Source organism: Tachyglossus aculeatus, chromosome 4 (genome assembly GCF_015852505.1).
Source record: "Tachyglossus aculeatus isolate mTacAcu1 chromosome 4, mTacAcu1.pri, whole genome shotgun sequence".
In the NCBI taxonomy this organism is placed as follows: Eukaryota; Metazoa; Chordata; class Mammalia; order Monotremata; family Tachyglossidae; genus Tachyglossus; species Tachyglossus aculeatus.
The window spans coordinates 37,259,891-37,275,787 of NC_052069.1; the positions used below are offsets into that span (position 1 = coordinate 37,259,891).

At 44.4% G+C, this 15,897-nt stretch overlaps 1 protein-coding gene across 1 annotated transcript in view; it reads right to left on the bottom strand.

Annotated features, from left to right (window-relative positions):
* Window positions 1-428: 428 nt before the first annotated feature.
* LOC119927071 (vitellogenin-2-like) overlaps window positions 429-15,897 on the bottom strand; it is a 119,076-nt gene continuing 103,607 nt past the window's right edge. Inside the window, exons 33-36 of the mRNA XM_038745613.1 lie at window positions 9,248-9,345; window positions 8,961-9,120; window positions 7,273-7,434; window positions 429-842 (exon numbers count right to left, since the gene is read on the bottom strand). Coding sequence (XP_038601541.1) covers window positions 724-842; window positions 7,273-7,434; window positions 8,961-9,120; window positions 9,248-9,345 — 539 coding nt within the window. The 3' untranslated portion in view covers window positions 429-723. The remainder of the gene's footprint in view (window positions 843-7,272; window positions 7,435-8,960; window positions 9,121-9,247; window positions 9,346-15,897) is intronic.

The window sequence follows — 15,897 nt, forward strand, 5'->3', positions numbered from 1 at the left end:
CACAGTCCTAATCCCCATTTGACAGGTGAGGGAACTGAGGCCCAGAGAGGTTAAATGACTTGGCCAAGGTCACACAGCAGGCACGTGGCGGAATTTAGGATTAGGGCCTAGATCCTTCCGACTTCGAGGGCAGTGCTCCATCCACTAAGCCATGCTGCTTCTCCTGCAGATCACCGTTCTGGGAAAGCAGAAGGTAGTGATGACATAGTAAGCGCTCAATAAATACGATTGATGATGATGATGATGATGATGATGTTAGAAGAATAATTTAGAATTTAGAAGAATTTTTTTTGCTGTAGCAAAAAAACTCTGTAACATGCCACCCTCTTAAATAGGCGCTCAGACCTCGATATCTTCGAGGGTCCCCAGAACGAAGAAGCTTCCGCAAACCCCTGACTCACTGGGGGACAGAAAAAAGCTCTCCAACAACTTATTAAACGGGAAGATTTATTCTAGCATTCTACAAACTCAAAAACGTTTTCCAAACCTCAAGCTGTGGCCACGCGTTAGAACATTATAAATTAGAAGAGGCGTTATACAATAATAATAATAATAATAATAATGGCATTTATTAAGCGCTTCCTATGTGCAAAGCACTGTTCTAAGCACTGGGGAGGTTACAAGGTGATCCGAATCCCAAACGACATCGGTTACGGCCCAGTAAAATAAAATAAAAAATCCTGAACTCCGCACAATGTCCCAGAAATCGAGCAAAACGCAGTTTCAGGCGGCACACTGTAGTTTACTGCAGGCGCATGTCGCGTGGGCATCCACGTTCTCGACCAAATCTTCGGATTTCTGGTCCAAGTTACTGTGCTCGTCAGGAAGAACAGAAGTGGCTCCTGGAAATTGGAAAGGGAGAAAATAAGAGGCCTGAAAATCTTTTGGAATCTTGGGAAATTCTTATGGTAAAAATATGACAAGACTATAAATTCTCCCTCGGTGATGATGACGGAAAATAAGAGGCGTGAAAATCTTTCAGAATCTTGGGAAATTCTTATGGTAAAAATATGATAAGAATATAAATTCTCCCTCGGTGATGATGACGGAAAATAAGAGGTGTGAAAATCTTTTGGAATCTTGGGAAATTCTTATGGTAAAAATATGATAAGACTATAAATTCTCCCTCGGTGATGATGACGGAAAATAAGAGGCGTGAAAATCTTTTGGAATCTTGGGAAATTCTTATGGTAAAAATATGATAAGAATATAAATTCTCCCTCGGTGATGACGACGGAAAATGAGGCGTGAAAATCTTTTGGAATCTTGGGAAATTCTTACGGTAAAAATATGACAAGACTATAAATTCTCCCTCGGTGATGATGACGGAAAATAAGAGGCGTGAAAATCTTTTGGAATCTTGGGAAATTCTTATGGTAAAAATATGATAAGAATATAAATTCTCCCTCGGTGCTGATGACGGAAACAAGGTAGGAGCACCCCTTTGAAAACCATTAAAAAATATGCTCATTCAGTCAATCGATCTTATTTATTGAGCACTAACTGTGTGGAGAGCACTGTACTGAGAGCTTGGGGGAGTGTACTATAACCAAATCTTCGGATTTCTGGTCCAAGTTACTGTGCTCGTCAGGAAGAACAGGAGTGGCTCCTGGAAATTGGAAAGGGAGAAAATAAGAGGCCTGAAAATCTTTTGGAATCTTTGGAAATTCTTATGGTAAAAATATGACAAGGCTATAAATTCTCCCTCGGTGATGATGACAGAAAATAAGAGGCGTGAAAATCCTTTGGAATCTTTGAGAATTCTTATGGTAAAAATATGATAAGACTATAAATTCTCCCTCGGTGATGATGACGGAAAATAAGAGGCGTGAAAATCTTTTGGAATCTTCGGAAATTCTTATGGTAAAAATATGATAAGACTATAAATTCTCCCTCGGTGATGATGACGGAAAATAAGAGGCGTGAAAATCTTTTGGAATCTTTGGAAATTCTTATGGTAAAAATATGATAAGATTATAAATTCTCCCTCTGTGATGATGACGGAAAATAAGAGGCCTGAAAATCTTTTGGAATCTTGGGAAATTTTTATGGTAAAAATATGACAAGACTATAAATTCTCCCTCGGTGATGATGACGGAAAATAAGAGGCGTGAAAATCTTTTGGAATCTTGGGAAATTCTTATGGTAAAAATATGATAAGACTATAAATTCTCCCTCAGTGATGATGACGGAAAATAAGAGGCGTGAAAATCTTTTGGAATCTTTGGAAATTCTTATGGTAAAAATATGATAAGATTATAAATTCTCCCTCTGTGATGATGACGGAAAATAAGAGGCCTGAAAATCTTTTGGAATCTTGGGAAATTATTATGGTAAAAATATGACAAGACTATAACTTCTCCCTCGGTGATGATGACGGAAAATAAGAGGCGTGAAAATCTTTTGGAATCTTGGGAAATTCTTATGGTAAAAATATGATAAGATTATAAATTCTCCCTCTGTGATGATGACGGAAAATAAGAGGCCTGAAAATCTTTTGGAATCTTGGGAAATTCTTATGGTAAAAATATGACAAGACTATAAATTCTCCCTCGGTGATGATGACGGAAAGTAAGAGGCGTGAAAATCTTTTGGAATCTTGGGAAATTCTTATGGTAAAAATATGATAAGAATATAAATTCTCCCTCGGTGCTGATGACGGAAACAAGGTAGGAGCACCCCTTTGAAAACCATTAAAATATATGCTCATTCAGTCAATCGATCATATTTATTGAGCACTGACTGTGTGGAGAGCACTGTACTGAGAGCTTGGGGGAGTGTACTATAACCAAATCTCGGATTTCTGGTCCAAGTTACTGTGCTCGTCAGGAAGAACAGGAGTGGCTCCTGGAAATTGGAAAGGGAGAAAATAAGAGGTCTGAAAATCTTTTGGAATCTTTGGAAATTCTTATGGTAAAAATATGATAAGACTATAATTTCTCCCTCAGTGATGATGACGGAAAATAAGAGGCGTGAAAATCTTTTGGAATCTTGGAAAATTCTTATGGTAAAAATATGATAAGAATATAAATTCTCCCTCGGTGATGATGACGGAAAATAAGAGGCCTGAAAATCTTTTGGAATCTTGGGAAATTCGTACGGTAAAAATATGATAAGAATATAAATTCTCTCCCGGTGCTGATGACGGAAACAAGGTAGGAGCACCCCTTTGAAAACCATTAAAAAATATGCTCATTCAGTCAATCGATCTTATTCATTGAGCACTGACTGTGTGGAGAGCACTGTACTGAGAGCTTGGGGGAGTGTACTATAATAGTTGCTAGAAACATTCCCTGACCCAGGGAGCTTACGGTCTAGAGGGGAAGACTAACAAGTAATTTAAACAAAATTTTGGTCTTGTAAGCCAAACATGAGGATGAGACTTCCTCCTAAGGCCTCAGAAAGAGGGTAACTACTTAATAAGAGACATATTATGTAACATGATACGATAATAATAATAATTATGGTATTTGTTAAGCGCTTACTATGTGCCAGGCACTGTACTAAGCTCTGGTGTGACTACAGACTGATCAGGTTGGACCCAATTCCCTGTCCCGTGTGGGGCTCACGGTCTCAATCCCTATTTTACAGATGAGACTACTGAGGCCCAGAGAAGTGAAGTGACTTGCTCAAAGTCACCCAGCAGATGAGTGGCAGAGGCGGGATTAGAACCCATGACCTTCGGACTCCCAGACCCCCAGCTCCGTCTTTCCACTATGCCATGCTGCTTTCTATAATATATTATCATAATGTGTAGGATAATATTATCATCATCAATCGTATTGATTGAGCGCTTACTGTGTGCAGAGCACTGTACTAAGCGCTTGGAAAGTACAAATTGGCAACATATAGAGACAGTCCCTACCCAACAGTGGGCTCACAGTCTAAAAGGGGGAGACAAAACCAAACATACTAACAAAATAAAATAAATAGAATAGATATGTATAAGTAAAATAAATAGAGTAATAAATAGATAATAATAATAATAGTAATAATAGATAATATGCATAATAGTACATAATGAGCTTCCTCATTTCAAATCAAGGTAGCTAATTATGAGACCACTTAAAATGGAGGATTATTGGGAAAAGATTCTTTTTAATGTACAGTTCCTTCTTAGAATGTAAGCATTATTCAAATCACGACAACAGAAATAGGAACTCTACTGTCGGCTTAGATACGGAGGAGTTTTAACTAGAAATGGAATCGATGATAAATCACCATCCTCAGGGAATGTGGAAAAAGGGATGTCATGTCCGGTGGAAAACCTTCTCTGCATTTCTCCTGGGAGTTGATTTAGGATTCGTCCTTGGAAACGAGGAATTAAATGGGGTTTTCAGCTCCACCGTCATCGGTCTGTGAAGGAGCAGGCTTCATCTCGGGGATTTTGGGGGCCGAAATCGGATTCTTCTCACAGGGGTCTCAGCTGTGAAGTGGCTTGACGTGGGGCATGGGCAAGAAGGATGCCCTCGCTCAGGGAAGAAGGGAACAGGTGGGTGGGCTTGAGTGCCAAAGGAGAGTTTGCCATCTTGTCTCTTATTTCCATTACCCAAAGCCATGTGGCTCAGTGGGAAGAGGTCATGGGTTCAAATCCCGCCTCTGTCACTTGTCAGCTGTGTGACTTTGGGCGAGTCGCTTCACTTCTCTGTGCCTCAATTCCCTCATATGTAAAATAGGGATGAAGACCGTGAGCCCCACGGGTGGGACAACCTGATCACCTTGTATCCCCCCCCCCAGCACTTGGAACAGTGCTTTGCACATAGTAAGCGCTTAACAAATGCCATCATTATTATTATTATTATTCTCTGGGCCTCGGTTACCTCATCTGTAAAATGGGGATGAAGACTGTGAGCCCCACGTGGGACAACCTGATCGCCTTGTAACCTCCCCAGTGCTTAGAACAGTGCTTTGCACATAGTAAGCGCTTAATAAATGCCATCATTATTATTATTATTCTCTGGGTCTCGGTTACCTCATCTGTAAAATGGGGATGAAGACTGTGAGCCCCACGTGGGACAACCTGATCGCCTTGTAACCTCCCCAGTGCTTAGAACAGTACTTTGCACATAGTAAGCGCTTAATAAATGCCATCATTATTATTATTATTCTCTGTGCCTCAGTTACCTCATCTGTCAAATGGGGATGAAGACTGTGAGCCCCACATGGGACAACCTGATCGCCTTGTAAACTCCCCAGCGCTTAGAACAGTGCTTTGCACAGAGTAAGTGCTTAATAAATGCCATTATTATTATTATTATTCTCTGTGCCTCATTTACCTCATCTGGAAAATGGGGATTAAGACTGTGAGCCCCGTGGGACAACCTGATCGCCCTGTAACCTCCCCAGTGCTTAGAACAGTGCTTTGCACATAGTAAGCGCTTAATAAATGCCATCATTATTATTATTTGAGAAGACGCTCCTTTTAGCTAGGGCAGCCCCCGATAGCTTTTTTTTTTCCTGGATTTTGGACAAGGAGAAGCATAAGTTGTCACACGTGTGACGCTGGCCAATGGCTACCGATCAATCTGCGCATCAGGCAGAAACTCCTCACCCTGGGCTTCAAGGCTGTCCATCACCTCGCCCCCTCCTACCTCACCTCCCTTCTCTCCTTCTACTGCCCAGCCCGCACCCTCCGCTCCTCCACCACTAATCTCCTCACCGTACCTCGCTCTCGCCTGTCCCACCATCGACCCCCGGCCCACGTCATCCCCCGGGCCCGGAATGCCCTCCCTCTGCCCATCCGCCAAGCTAGCTCTCTTCCTCCCTTCAAGGCCCTGCTGAGAGCTCACCTCCTCCAGGAGGCCTTCCCAGATTGAGCCCCTTCTTTCCTCTCCCCCTCGTCCCCCTCTCCATCCCCCCGCCTTACCGCCTTCCCCTCCCCACAGCACCTGTATATATGTATATATGGTTGTACATATTTATTACTCTGTTTATTTATTTATTTATTTTACTTGTACATTTCTATCCTACTTATTTTATTTTGTTGGTATGTTTGGTTCTGTTCTCTGTCTCCCCCTTTTAGACTGTGAGCCCACTATCGGGTAGGGACTGTCTCTATGTGATGCCAATTTGTACTTCCCAAGCGCTTAGTACAGTGCTCTGCACATAGTAAGCGCTCAATAAATACGATTGATTGATTGATTGATTGGACACAAAGTTCTCCCCCTTCTAGACTGTGAGGCCGTTGTTGGGTAGGGACCGTCTCTATATGTTGCCAATTTGTACTTCCCAAATGCTTAGTACAGTGCTCTACACATAGTAAGCGCTTAATAAATGCCATCATTATTATTATTTGAGAAGACGCTCCTTTTAGCTAGGGCAGCCCCTGAAAGCTTTTTTTTTCTGGATTTTGGACAAGGAGGAGCATAAATTGTCACACGTGTGACACTGGACACAAAGTTTTCCCCCTTCTAGACTGTGAGCCCGTTGTTGGGTAGGGACCATCTCTATATGTTGCCAATTTGTACTTCCCAAGTGCTTAGTACAGTGCTCTACACACAGCAAGTGCTCAGTAAATACGATTGAATGAATAAAGACGATATTTATTAAGCACCGACTCTGTGCTTTATATCTATTCTATTTATTTTGTTAGTATGTTTGGTTTTGTTCTCTGTCTCCCCCTTTTAGACTGTGAGCCCACTGTTGGGTAGGGACCGTCTCTATATGTTGCCAACTTGTACTTCCCAAGCGCTTAGTCCAGTGCTCTGCACACAGTAAGCGCTCAATCAATACGATTGATTGAAGCAGCGTGGCTCAGTGGAAAAAGCATGGGCTTTGGAGTCAGAGGTCATGGGTTCAAATCCCAGCTCTGCCACATGCCTGCTGTGTGACCTTGGGCAAGTCACTTAACTTCTCTGAGCCTCAGTTACCTCATCTGTAAAATGGGAATTAAGACTGTGAGCCCTACGTGGGACACCTTGATCACCTTGTATCCCCCCAGCGCTTAGAACAGTGCTTTGCACATAGTAAGCGCTTAACAAACGCCGTCATTATTATTATTATTATTGATTGATTGTGCCAAGCTATGTCCTACGTCCTGGGGAAGATAAAAGATAATTCCACGGGATACGGTCCCTACCCGGACACGTGTTCTGAGAGGTGTGGGGATTTTATCCCCGTTTGATGGATGAGGTAACCGAGACCCAGAGAGGTCAAAGACTTGCTCTTGGTCACTCAGTAAAAACTCACCGGACTTGAAGAAACGCGTAGAAAACCAACGATGAAATGGGCAGTCGGCCAATCTCCAAACCGGGCCGCGTATTGAAGACTTACCGGCTGTTAGACAGTGGAAACCGACGGAGAAGGGGGTAGTTCTGGTGGGCGAGCATCCCCGTCGACACGTCAAGACGGGGTGGATGGACAGGCAGGTGGAGGCCCGTCTTTCATATCCAACGCGTTTCTCGATTTTCATGACTTTACGCTGCAGGGCACACGCTGCAGGGAGTAATAAACACACTCTGTAGTTATCCCACACTCCTTTTCACGCAACTACAAATGCAGTGAGCCCCGTTTTCTGGTAGGGCAGCCAATTTTTTAAAACATCCAGGTCTAGATTTAGATCCGGATCTAGACTTCGAACGCCTAAAACGGCGGTAGTTTTGCTCCACTGCCCATTCGTTCCTACATTCAGTCATCATCATCATCATCAATCGTATTTATTGAGCGCTTACTGTGTGCAGAGCACTGGACTAAGCGCTTGGGAAGTACAAGTTGGCACCATATAGAGACGGTCCCTACCCAACAGTGGGCTCGCAGTCTAAAAGGGGGAGACAGAGAAGAAAACCAAACATACTAACAAAATAAAATGAATAGATATTAAGCACAGAGTCGGTGCTTAATAAATATTGTCTTTATTCATTCAATCGTATTTATTGAGCACTTGCTGTGTGCAGAGCACTGTACTAAGCGCTTGGAAAGTGCAAGTTGGCAACATATAGGGACGGTCCCTACCCAACAGCGGGCTCACAGTCTAGAAAGGGAGACAGACTGACAACAAAACATATTAAGGAAATAAAATAAATAGAATAAATATGTACAAGTAAAATAAATAGAGTAATAAATATGTACAAACATATATACATATATACAGGTGCTGTGGAGAGGGGGAGGGGGCTCGGTTCATTCATTCAATCATATTTATTGAGCGCTTTGAGAAGCAGCGTGGCTCAGTGGAAAGAGCAAGGGCTTTGGAGTCAGAGGTCATGAGTTCGAATCCTGTCTCCGCCACATGTCTGCTGTATGACCTTGGGCAAGTTACTTAACTTCTCTGAGCCTCAGTTACCTCATCTGCAAAATGGGGATTAAGACTGTGAGCCTCACATGGGACAACCTGATCACTTTGGATCCCCTCCAGCGCTTAGAACAGTGCTTTGCACATAGTAAGTGCTTGACAAATGCCAACATTATCATTACGTGCAGAGCACTGTACTAAGCGCTTGGGAAGTACAAGTCGGCAACATATAGAGACGGTCCCTACCCAACAGCGGGCTCACAGTCTAGAAGGGGGAGACAGACAGACAACAAAACATATTAACAAAATAAAATAAATAGAATAAATGTGTACAAGTAAAATAGAGTAATAAATATGTACAAACATATATCCATATATACAGGTGCTGTGGGGAGGGGAAGAAGCAGCGTGGCTCAGTGGAAAGAGTACGGGCTTTGGAGTCAGAGGTCATGGGTTCAAATCCCAGCTCCTCCAGTTAAATAATAATAATAATAACGGTATTTGTTGTGTGACTTTGGGCAAGTCACTTCACTTCTCTGGGCCTCAGTTCCCTCACCTGTAAAATGGGGATGAAGACTGTGAGCCCCCCGTGGGACAACCTGATCACCTTGTAACTTCGCCAGCGCTTAGAACAGTGCTTTGCACATAGTAAACGCTTAATAAATACCATCATTATCATTATTATTTGTTAAGCGCTGAATAGCACAACTTTACAGATGGGTCTCCTTACCCGAATCACAGGAATCTTCCGCTAAAATCCAAGACTGGGCAAAACTCACTGCATTTTTTGCTAGCTGACCATTGGGCATTTGGAATTCCAGGCTATGCTCAGCATCGCAACTGCCGCACATGCCTTGCGTCTTTCCAATCATCCACATTGACACTTGAACCTTTATCCGAAGGAGACAGGAAAAGGGACGGGGGAAGAGGGAATAAAGGAGGGAGGTGAGAGAGGGAAAGTAATTGCAACGTGCGTTTCCAGAGAAAATCCTTGGGGGAAGCATAAGAGGAAGGTACCTTGCAGATCTTTCCGTCGTAGAAAAGCTTGTCGATGCCGTACGCCGGAGCAATGAGGATTATGCCATTTTTCTCCTCCGCGATCAGTACGGTCGGTTCTAAGACAAATAATCCGAAAGGAAGAGTTCAGCGGCTAAAAGAGGTCCTTAGCGGTTTGGCCTAGCGGAAAGACCTTGGGTTTGGGAGTCGGAGGACGTGGGTTCTCATCCCGGCTCTGCCGCTTCAATCAATCAGTCGATCAATCGTATTTATTGAGCGCTTACTGTGCGCAGAGCACTGGACTAAGCGCTTGGGAAGGACAAGTCGGCAACATCTAGAGAGGGTCCCTACCCAACGGTGGGCTCACAGTCTAAAAGGGGGAGACAGAGAACAAAACCAAACGCACTAACAAAATAAAATAAATAGAATAGATATGTACAAGTAAAATAGAGTAATAAATATGTACAAACATATATACAGGTGCTGTGGGGAAGGGAAGGAGGTAAGATGAGGGGGATGGAGAGGGGGACGAGTGGGAGAGGAAGGAAGGGGATCAGTCTGGGAAGGCCTCCGCTTGTCTGCTGTGTGACCTTGGGCAAGTCACTTCACTTCTCTGGGCCTCGGTTCCCTCATCTGTAAAATGGGCATTAAACTGTGAGCCCCGCCATGGGACAACCTGATTACCCTATATCTACCCCAGCGCTTAGAACAGTGCTGGACACAACATAAGCGCTTAACAAATACCTTGATAATAATAATGACATTATTGGGTAGGGACCGTCTCTATATGTTGCCAACTTGTACTTCCCAAGCGCTTAGTCCAGTGCTCTGCACACAGTAAGCGCTCAATAAATAAGATTGATTGATTGAATCATAGTTTAAAAACATGTTCTTTGCAGAATCGGTGGTTTAACATTGTATTTAACACTGCTGAATCCATACACGACTCATATCCAGGTAGAGAGTGAAATGAAATGACAACGTAAATACAAATGGTCATTTTTATTTTATATGCATGTTTGCACACATTTTGTCAATCTGTGTGGCTTTCTATCGCTTTCATTTTAAGTTACATAGGTGATGTTTCAGTGACTGCTCTTTTTCATGTTTGAATTCATTCATTCATTCCCTTCTAGACTGTGAGCCCACTGTTGGGTAGGGACCGTCTCTGTGTGTTGCCGACTTGTACTTCCAAGCGCTTAGTACAGTGCTCTGCACACAGTAAGGGCTCAATAAATATGATTGATTGATTGATTCAATCTCATTTATTGAGTGCTTACTGTGTGCAGAGCACTGTACTAAGCGCTTGGGAAGTACAAGTTGGCAACATATACAGATGGACATTCATTCATTTGTTCATTCAATCATCTTAATTGAGTGTTTACTGTGTGCAGAGCACTGTACTAAGCGCTTGGGAAGTACAAGTTGGCAACATACACAGACGGTCATTCATTCATTCATTCATTCAATCGTATTTATTGAGCGCTTACTGTGTGCAGAGCACTGTACTAAGCGCTTGGGAAGTACAAGTTGGCAACATCTAGAGACGGTCCCCACCCAACAACGGGCTCACAGTCTAGAAGGGGGAGACAGACAACAGAACAAAACATATTAACAAAATAAAATAAATAGAATAGTAAATATGACAAGTAAAATGAATAGAGTAATAAATCTGTACAAACACATATACAGGTGAATTCCTTGGGCAGGCTCTACCGAGTTTTCATTCATTCCTTTTTGAAGTCATTTAATCCATTAATAATATTCATTTAGTGCTTACTGGGTAGAGAGCACTATACTAAGCAACTGGGAAAAGCACGATATAACAGAGTTGATAGACGCATTCCCTGCCCTCAAGGAGCTGACAGTCCAGAGTGGGAGGCAGACATCAAAATAAATTTCAGAGATGTACATTCATTCATTCAATCGTATTTATTGAGCGCTTACTGTGTGCAGAGCACTGTACTAAACTCTTAGGAAGTACAAGCTGGCAACACATAGAGACGGTTCCTACCCAACAGTGGGCGTTCTGTGGAGATGAGGGAGGGGTGAATATCAAGTACTTAAAGTGTACCGTCCTCTAGACTGTAAACTTCTTATGGACAGGGAACGAGTCTTCTAATTCTGTTGTGCTAAACTCTCCCAAGTGCTTAGTACAGTGTACAGTGCTCTGCAGATAGTAGGCCTTCAATAAATGTCACTGTTTGATACAAATCCAAGTACCAGGGTAACACTAAGGGGGAGTGAGTAGGGGAAATGAGGGCTTAGTCGGGGAAGGCCTCTTGGAGGAGATAATGATAACAATAATAATAATAATAATAATAATAATAATAATAATAATGGCATTTATTAAGTGCTTACTATGTGCAATAATAATAATAATAGTGGCATTTATTAAGCGCTTACTATGTGCAAAGCACCATTCTAAGCACTGGGGAGGTTACAAGGTGATCAGGTTGTCCCATGGGGGGCTCATGGTCTTAATCCCCATTTTACAGGTGAGGGAACTGAGGCACAGACAAGTGAAGTGACTTGCCCAAAGTCACACAGTTTACAAGTGGTGGAGCCTGGATTTGAACCCTTGACTTCTGACTCTAAAGCCCGGGCTCTTTCCACTGAGCCACACTGCTTCAAGGCTTTGAAGGTAGGGAGAGTGGCAGCGTGGCTCAGTGGAATAGAGCCCGGGCTTTGGAGTCAGAGGTCATGGGTTCAAATCCCGGCCCCGCCAATTGTCAGCTGTGTGACTCTGGACGAGTCACTTCACTTCTCTGGGCCTCAGTTACCTCATCTGTCCTTCTAGACTGTGAGCCCACTGTTGGGTAGGGACCGTCTCTATATGTTGCCAACTTGTACTTCCCAAGCGCTTAGTACAGTGCTCTGCACACAGTAAGCGCTCAATAAATACAATTGATTGATTGATTGGACTGTCGAATATTAAGGGGGAGGAAGGTCAAGGCCAGAGAGAGGACATGGCCAAGGTCGCTGTGGGTGAGAAAGAAAAGGACGAGGTACAGTAAGTAGTTTGGCATTAGAGGAGTGAAGTGAGAGGCCTGGGTTGTAATAGATAATCAGCAAGGTAAAATAGGGGTAAGGTGATTTATTTTATTTTATTTTATTTTTTTGGTATTTGTTAAGAGTTCACTATATGCCAGGCACTATACTAAGCACTGGGATAGATAATAATAATAATGATGGCATTTATTAAGTGCTTACTATGTGCAAAGCACTGTTCTAAGCACTGGGGAGGTTACATGGTGATCAGGTTTTCCCACGGGGGGCTCACAGTCTTTAATCCCCATTTTACAGGTGAGGGAACAGAGTCCCAGAGAAGCGAAACGACTTGCCCAAGGTCCCACAGCGGTCAAGAGTCGGGGCCAGGATTAGAACCCAGGTCCTTCTGGGGCCGTGCTCTATCCACTGGACTATGCTGTAAAACCGATGGTAAGGAGTTTCTGACTGATAATAATAATAATAATGACATTTATAAAGTACTTACTAGGTGCAAAGCACCGTTCTCAGCGCTGGATGCGAAGGTGGAGTGCTTAGAACAGTGCCTGGCATATAGTAAGCGCTTAACAAATCCCAAAATTACTCATTATTATTGAGTGCAACCACTGCAGGAGTGGGGAAACACGGCTTGAGCGTTTTTGTAGAAAAATGATCCGGGCAGCAGAGAATGGAGGTCAGCAAGGAGGCTGATGCAGTAATGGAGGCAGGAGAGTAGCTTTGACTAGTAGCATTTTGAGGGATGGAGAGGAAAAGGTAGATTTTAGTGCTGTTGTGAAGCTAGAACTGATAGGATTGGGAGAAAGAATGAATAAGTGGGTTGAATGGCAGAGATGAGTTGAGGAGAACATCATCATCATCATCATCAATCATATTTATTGAGCGCTTACTGTGTGCAGAGCACTGTACTAAGCGCTTGGGAAGTACAAGTTGGCAACATATAGAGACAGTCCCTACCCAGCAGTGGGCTCACAGTCTAAAAGGGGGAACACCAAGGTTACGGGCTTGTGAGACAGGGAGGAATGTGGCATTGTAGAAACAGCGTGGCTCAGTGAAAAAGAGCCCGGGCTCTGGAGTCAGAGGCCATGGGTTCAAACCCCGGCTCTGCCGACTGTCGGCTGTGTGACTTTTGACATGTCACAACTTCTCTGTGCCTCAGTTCCCTCATCTGTAAAATGGGCATGAAGACCGTGAGCCCTCCGTGGGACAACCTGATTACCCTGTAACCTCCCCAGTGCTTAGAACAGTGCTTTGCACATAGTAAGTGCTTAATAAATGACAATAAATGCTAGGGAAAGTCAAAAAGAGGACAGAGTTTGAATGGGAAGATGACAAGTTCTGTGTTGGACACGTTAACTGAAGGTGTCAGCGGGACGTTGTCCTTGGATTTGTATCCTTTATTCGCCTCTCCTTTATTCACTTCAGCCCCACAGTACTTATGTATTATTATTATTATTATTATTCTGGTACTTGTTGAATGCTTACTATTTACCAAGCACCGTATTAAGTGCTGGGGTAGATATAAATTAATCAGATTGGACACAGTCCCTGTCCCACGTGAGGATCACACTCTTCATCCCCATTTTATAGCTGGGGTAACTGAGGCCCAGAGAATCAATCAATCAATCAATCAATCGTAATTATTGAGCGCTTACTATGTGCAGAGCACTGTACTAAGCGCTTGGGAAGTACAAATTGGCAACACATAGAACAGTCCCTACCCAACAGTGGGCTCACAGTCTAAAAGGGGGAGACAGAGAACAGAACCAAACATACCAACAAAATAAAATAGGATAGAAATGTACAAGTAAAATAAATAAATAAATAAATAAATAAATAAATAGAGTAATAAATATGTACAACCATATATACATATATACAGGTGCTATGGGGACGGGAAGGAGGTAAGATGGGGGGATGGAGAGGGGGACGAGGGGGAGAGGAAGGAAGGGGCTCAGTCTGGGAAGGCCTCCTGGAGGAGGTGAGCTCTCAGCAGGGCCTTGAAGGGAGGAAGAGAGCTAGTTTGGCGGAGGGGCAGAGGGAGGGCATTCCAGGCCCGGGGGATGACGTGGGCCGGGGGTCGACGGCGGGACAGGCGAGAACGAGGTACAGTGAGGAGATTAGCAGTGGAGGAGCGGAGGTTGCGGGCTGGGCTGGAGAGAAGGAAGGTGAGGTAGGAGGGGGCGAGGTGATGGACAGCCTTGAAGCCCAGGGTGAGGAGTTTCTGCCTGATGCGCAGATTGATTGGTAGCCACTGGAGATTTTTGAGGAGGGGAGTAATATGCCCAGAGCGTTTCTGGACAAAGATAATCCAGGCAGCAGCATGAAGTATGGATTGAAGTGGAGAGAGACACGAGGATGGGAGATCAGAGAGAAGGCTGGTGCAGTAGTCCAGACGGGATAGGATGAGAGCTTGGATGAGCAGGGTAGCAGTTTGGATGGAGAGGAAAGGGCAGATCTTGGCAATGTTGCGGAGCTGAGACCGGCAGGTTTTGGTGACGGCTTGGATGTGAGGGGTGAATGAGAGAGCGGAGTCGAGGATGACACCAAGGTTGCGGGCTTGTGAGACGGGAAGGATGGTAGTGCCGTCAACAGAGATGGGAAAGTCAGAAAGAGGGCAAGGTTTGGGAAGGAAGACAAGGAGCTCAGTCTTCGACATGTTGAGCTTTAGGTGGCGGGCAGACATCCAGATGGAGATGTCCTGAAGCACGAGGAGATGCGAGCCTGGAGGGAGGGGGAGAGGGCAGGGGCAGAGATGTAGATCTGGGTGTCATCAGCGTAGAGATGATAGTTGAAGCTGTGGGAGCGAATGAGGTCACCAAGGGAGTGAGTGTAGATTGAGAACAGAAGGGGACCAAGCACTGAACCTTGGGGAACCCCCACAGTAAGAGGATGGGAGGGGGAGGAGGAGCCTGCAAAAGAGACTGAGAAAGAACGACCGGAGAGATAAGAGGAGAACCAGGAGAGGACGGAGTCTGTGAAGCCAAGGTCAGATAGCGTGTTGAGGAGAAGGGGGTGGTCCACAGTGTCAAAGGCAGCTGAGAGGTCGAGGAGGATTAGGACAGAATATGAGCCGTTGGATTTGGCAAGCAGGAGGTCATTGGTGACCTTTGAGAGGGCAGTTTCCGTGGAATGAAGGGGACGGAAGCCAGACTGGAGGGGGTCGAGGAGAGAGTTGTCGTTGAGGAATTCTAGGCAGCGCGTGTAGACAACTCGTTCAAGGAGTTTGGAAAGGAATGGTAGGAGGGATATGGGACGACAACTAGAAGGTGAGGTGGGGTCAAGAGAGGGTTTTTTTTAGGATGGGAGAGACATGGGCATGTTTGAAGGCAGAGGGGAAGGAACCAGTGGAGAGTGAGCGGTTGAAGATGGAAGTTAAGGAGGGGAGAAGGGATGGAGCGAGAGATTTCATAAGATGAGAGGGAATGGGGTCAGAAGCACAGGTGGCCGGAGTAGCACTTGAGAGGAGGGAGGAGAGTTCCTCTGAGGATACCGCTGGGAAGGATGGGAGAGTAGCAGAGAGTGTTGAGAGCCGGGGGGATGGAGAAAGGGGGGAAGAGACTTTGGGGAGGTCGGACCTGATGGATTTAATTTTGTTAATGAAGTAGGAGGCCAGATCGTTGGGGGTGAGGGAAGGAGGAGGGGGAGGAACCGGGGGCCTGAGA